The sequence below is a fragment of the Egretta garzetta genome, unplaced genomic scaffold, assembly GCF_000687185.1.
Source record: "Egretta garzetta isolate BGI_Z169 unplaced genomic scaffold, ASM68718v1 scaffold18, whole genome shotgun sequence".
Lineage (NCBI taxonomy): Eukaryota > Metazoa > Chordata > Aves > Pelecaniformes > Ardeidae > Egretta > Egretta garzetta.
The window spans coordinates 7,268,560-7,274,222 of record NW_009260616.1 but is presented as its reverse complement, the minus strand read 5'-3'; the positions used below and the strand labels follow the sequence as shown (position 1 = coordinate 7,274,222).

The following is a 5,663-nucleotide window of genomic DNA, read 5'->3' as shown; positions in this document are numbered from 1 at the left end:
TCCCTTCTTTTGCATGTACGCAAAACTTGCCATGCTCTGTAATGCAGAAGATTCCTCTTTCACAGATATTCATACAGCAATTTTTGTTATGCTGAACTACCCACACAGCAATCCACAGAGTTCAAACCTCCCTTAGTTCTTCCCTTGCCAAACACAAAGTATGTTTGTTCAAGTAGTATCCGCACAATGCTGCAAGAATCCACTTCAAGCACCTTTCAGACTAAACAGGTAAGAACTGAAGGTGTAAGGAAGATATTTGAACCTCTCTGAACTATTTCTCACTCGTTCCATACAGCTTCATTTATATGACTGAAGTTAAGAGAACATGCTTCCTTGATACAGTATCATCTGAAATAAAGATCCTCCAACTTTGGAATTTGCTCCTGTTCCCTGAGCTTCCAAGCCCACGGATGCTTGCTGGTAGACTACTGTGTAGACTTACCCGCATATTGGAACTATGAATTTAAACACGGAATAGTCAAGAGAAGTAGGGCTATATTTAACAGGGCAAGGAGAGTTAACCTGATGTCTTGGTAACAGTGAATTATGCCAACGATGGATTAAAGAACAGTACATTTCTGCAGCTTTTGGATTATAAATAAAATCTTATCAACACTAACACAGAAAACTTTTGCATATGCTGTCATAATAAATTTTACATTAAACAAAAAAATATTTTAAAAGCCTCATTACCTTTGCTGCAGCTATAGCGTGCTCAGGTTTAATTATTTTACTTTTGTTCTCAAAAGCATTTGTCCTGGCTTCTTCTGCTAGCCGATGGAGAAACAGTAAGAAGTTCAAAGGCACCTTTAAAAGAGGGAAGAAAAAAAAAAAAAAAATCAAGAAGGTTTCAAACTGTTTAAGCACAGTTTGGTTTTTTTAGAGGTTCATTGTTTGAGACACAAGATTCACATATTAGACTGCTTCCAAAGTCCTGAAAGGTGTTCTCAGGAAAACAAAGTACCACTCTGTTATAAATCCCCAAGACACTCCTTACTGCAAGATGCTTGTAAATACAGTTTAAATTTAGTACACTTAAACTGTAAAAGTGGTCTAGAAATGATCAAACAAACAAAACCTGATCTAACAGAAATCAACTCTGATTTTTCTTAGCAGTTTTTTACAATAAAATATAAACATAAATGTCAGAGAATAAGAAAGAGCCTTTTTGCTTACTAGTAAATGTAGTCAGCATCCAGTGACTACCATGGCCAGACTTTTAATGAACAGCAAATTCATCCCTCCCTTATCACCAAATGGACCACAGACAAGTTCAAGGACTTCTGCCCCTTTCCAGCGCAAAGGAGCACTGACATTAATTTCTCCAGAACAAGAAATTCTCCACTGTCAGGAGGTTCCTCCATTTTTTCCCAGCTCATCACTTACTTAACCTTTTTACCTGAAAAGAACTGGTAGGGCAATATTCCATTCAATACAGAATGCTGCTCTGCTAGTACAGAAGCAGCAAAAATTTTCAGCAGGCAAGGAACTGCTCCAACTTGGACTAAAAACTGCCAGGCAAAAGCACCCCTGTGTAATAAGGGACCTATAATACAAACCTCTACCATTTCACAGATGTTATGTGAACTATTTTAATAGTCCAACCTGAAAATCAGTAGTTGTACCTTTTGTAAGTTAAACTTTCAAACAATAGTAACTTTGTAAAGTGTATAAAAATACTTTTTCATTCAAGCGCTCAGAAAAATATTGCTGAAATACATGAAAATTTTATTTATACAAATTAGGTGATATACTTATTCTGCCATACCTGTTCTGCAAAGCCTAGAAAGATATAAAGGGCAAGGTTAAAAGTTAGATTTTATAGGAAATATTTTGCCATTGGGTTTGCAGCACAAAGAATCTCTTGGAGGACAGGCATTTCAGTCTTCATATGACAAACAATTTAGGTTTTTTTCATCTCCTGGACAAAATGAAGCCAACATGCGACAGATAAATTTACATAATATTTGGCATCGTTTGGAAGCATCTACTACACAAAAAAGCAGATCTATTTAGCAAAATATCAAAGCCATTTTTAAACTAATCTTTAGTTATTCACACAGAAATAATCTCCAACGGAATCAAGCAGTAGCACTAATATAGCATTCAACATTAGAACTCTCATTATTAAACTTATCAACATGAAGGTTAGATTTCTGGAAACAACCTGTGGGAGAAGAGGGAGGCAGCACAAAAGCTTCCATACACAGGCCCTCCTGCTGAGACACCTGAAGGCAAAAGTGTTAATTTTAAAACTGCCTTTAAAAATTGAATCTTCTTTCAGGAACACTGTACCTTTATTTTCCTATTTTCAAAGTGAATTGCTGAACGTAGAGAAGCTTTGCCTGAATGCCTATAAACAGTCACATAACTAAAATCAGAACATTCCACAATAGAGCACACATGTTAATAAATATTCCAGATTATTCAAAGCAATTGAGAAAGGCTAGTGAAAGGCAGAATGACTGAATGGGACAGTTACTGACAAGTATGTAAGTGATACCACATTTGTTTAAAGACATCTCTTTACTACGTATTAGATTGTTGTCCCTTCTCATAAAATTTAAAAACAGTTTTGAACTACTCGTGAAAACCACCTTACACAACAGAATGTTTATTTCCCATAAAAGAAAGGTTGTAAACTTTTAAGAACATATGCAAAAAACTCACAATACTGCTTGTAGAGCAACTTTGACACACCTGTTCAACAGAACTAATGAATAGTAGGGACAAACTCCATAATTTTGTTTTGCTGACGTAACTTCAGAACAATTCTTTAGACTGATATTTTGCCTTCAATGTACACTTATTCACCATTCTGTGCCAATAATGAACAAAAAAGGGGGTCATTCAATGCAACACTTTAAGCTTTTTCTGTAATGGAAATACAAACCTGCCCTTCTATCATAAAACAAGCAGCTGAGTTCCTGGTTTTCTTCTGTAATTTCAAGCTAAAGCAAAGTTTGCAGCTTTTCTTCTCAGACCATTGCAGGGGGAATATTTGAACTTCTGTACCAAAATCTTTACCTCATATTTTCAAAAAGGTAAATAATTGAGTTCCAAGAGCATCAGAAAAACCTTAAATGCTATCCCTATCTCTTTACTCAAAAAACATTCCTTCAAAAAATAGCTTCTTGAGAAAGTTTGATGAAATTTGTTACCTACACTCTGCACAGAGAAAGATGTTAACACTTAGGAAATAGGTTCTGACAAAGCGTCAAATTTCAAAAAGAGACTTGATCGAAAAAATCTGAAAAGTGAAGAAGAAACTCCATTCAAGTATTTAACAAAATTATCTGAATTCTTACGTCTTCCAAACTTGTTAGTAACTATCAGGTAAGCAGCCATTGGCTTATCAAGGAAAAAATAATAGCAGAAAGTCAAGGAAAAGGAAAACAATCTGATTATGTCATAAGCCAAGTAGGCAGACCTCCTCAGTGGACTGCCTGTGTATCACAATAGATTCAAACATAAAGCGTGGATCATTCAGGAAGGCAGCCCAGAAACTGAACTAGCCAATTCTCATAGTTCTCTGAAGACGACACACGCACTCTGCTCAAAACGTATATGGTTTCATCCTGTTAAGAGAGATACTATATAAATTTCTAAAGCATGCAATCTAATCACTCTTACAAGGTTGTAGGGAATAACAGACACTAAAAAACACATCCCCCCACCCCCCCCCCCCTTTTTTTTTTTTTTAAATAAAGCAAAATTCCAGCAGTGTTGATTATTTATTCATAAAAATAAAGAGTTGAAGAGCTGTTAGCCACATGCCTAGTTGAAGGGCATCATGGGCAACTCGCCACCCCTAGACATTCCTGTTTAAAGGTAAAATAAAAAAGCCAATCCTCCTAAGATTAAAGGCCATTTAATTTGACATCACCAAAACCAATAATCTAAGCTTCCACCCCATTCATTCTCATCTCATCCTTTGTGTTGGAGTGAGTGTTAACATAGCCATATTTTAAGCTTGATCAGATTGTTGTTGTTCATTAGTTTCAGTCAAATCAATTCTCGGATTGTCTTTGCAGCCCACAGAATACTAGTGCCAGGACAGGGAATAGATAGGAACCAATGGCCAAGATTTGGAAGGATGTCCCGCTTACACCTTTTCAGACAGCTACACCACCTTGAAGCCAAATTAACGTGTCCATGGAAACACAGACCAACTGCTACCAATGACTATAAAAAATGTTATTAGTGATGTGTAAGTTTGATTAGTTGACTGCTGCATTCTACTGCATAAGCCCTGAGTGGGTCTGAGCACGAGTAGCAAGGGGCCAGGTCCTTAGTCCATCAAATATGCCAAAGATAGAAAAAGCAGTAGGAAGAGATCATATTTTTATTAGACCAATTAGAAAAATATGTACTGTTTACATTCAAACATAAATCCTCTCATGTAATTACCATATTCATTCATATTAATCTCATTATATTTTTAATTCTGTATATTTACATTCAGCTTCATATATCCAGATACCAGTCTTCAAGATGCTGCAAAACACAGCTTTTATACACATATGAAACATGGACTTACAATTCAAGGTAGGGACCATACTTGTGTACAGTATGCATTAATGCTCTGAGAATCACACATATTTGAAAACAAGAGAGCATGACAGTCAAGCAAGTTAAGCCTATTAAGTCACCTCAAAGAATTTTTTACGCACAGATTTTTTGCCCAACATGGCAGCTACTACAAGCTCTCTCTTGAGGTCAGGTTTCCTTGCTGTAGTCAAGTCATCTCTTGGTGAGACGAACCCTTCCTATGCCACAAATCCCTACTGCAGGTCAGAAGGAATCCAGCTTTGTTGGCCCTAGTTTTCTGAAGCTTGTTCAATATGGCTCTGTTATCCCCACACCTTTACAGCAGGTGTTCTTAAACCATGAACAGGATCCAAACACCTCCTTCTCTTCACTAGACTACTAACGAGGCATGTAATTCCTTAGTTTCGGGACAGAGATTACTTGGATGGCCTTCTACAGAAATACAATCATTCAGGATGCCTTAACAGCTTAGCAATTCATTAATCACAATTCAGCTGACTGATATATGTATACGCTAATTGCTCTAGATAAACAACAAAAATCTATACGTTTCAGCCATGTAATCCAAATTCCTGTTTCTCAATCAGCTTACACCAAACACTTTAAACATCAGCATGTACACATAGTGACAGAATATTTATCCATCAGCCTGTCCCCCGAATCCCCAAATTGTCAGAAACCCACAATACAGTAGCCACCAGCAAAGCAGAAGCTGCAATCACTACTTATTAGTGTTTTATTAGACTACACCAATCGTCCGTCTCCCCACAAACTTTGCCTCCCCTCTGCCTACAGGTCACTCCAGAAACACCTTTAGTAGTAAGTGGACATCCCATTACACCCAGCAACTCCAAAGTGCTCCAGTGCGCGCAATCCATCAGTCCACCTCTTCCAAGCGATAAAATACTTCCCGTCGCTATTTAGGGACCCCTGCCCCTAGGCACCCAGGGCAGCCGCAGCTGCCCGCCATGGCCGAAAGCACAACTGCTCCCGGCCCTGCGCTACGACCCCAGGCTCCCGGGGGCAGTTACTCATGGAGCTGGAGGGATTCAGCCCTTTGAGCTCACCGCGCCGCCCGAGCGCCGGGGGACCGCAGCCGGCTGCTTGGAGCA

General features: G+C 38.2%; 1 protein-coding gene across 1 annotated transcript in view; it reads right to left on the bottom strand.

Annotated features, from left to right (window-relative positions):
• CENPW (centromere protein W) overlaps window positions 1-5,663 on the bottom strand; it is a 90,430-nt gene that overhangs the window by 1,917 nt on the left and 82,850 nt on the right. The window contains exons 2-3 of the mRNA XM_009645203.2: window positions 1,769-1,782; window positions 694-807 (exon numbers count right to left, since the gene is read on the bottom strand). Of these exons, the coding sequence (XP_009643498.1) occupies window positions 694-807; window positions 1,769-1,782 (128 nt within the window). The remainder of the gene's footprint in view (window positions 1-693; window positions 808-1,768; window positions 1,783-5,663) is intronic.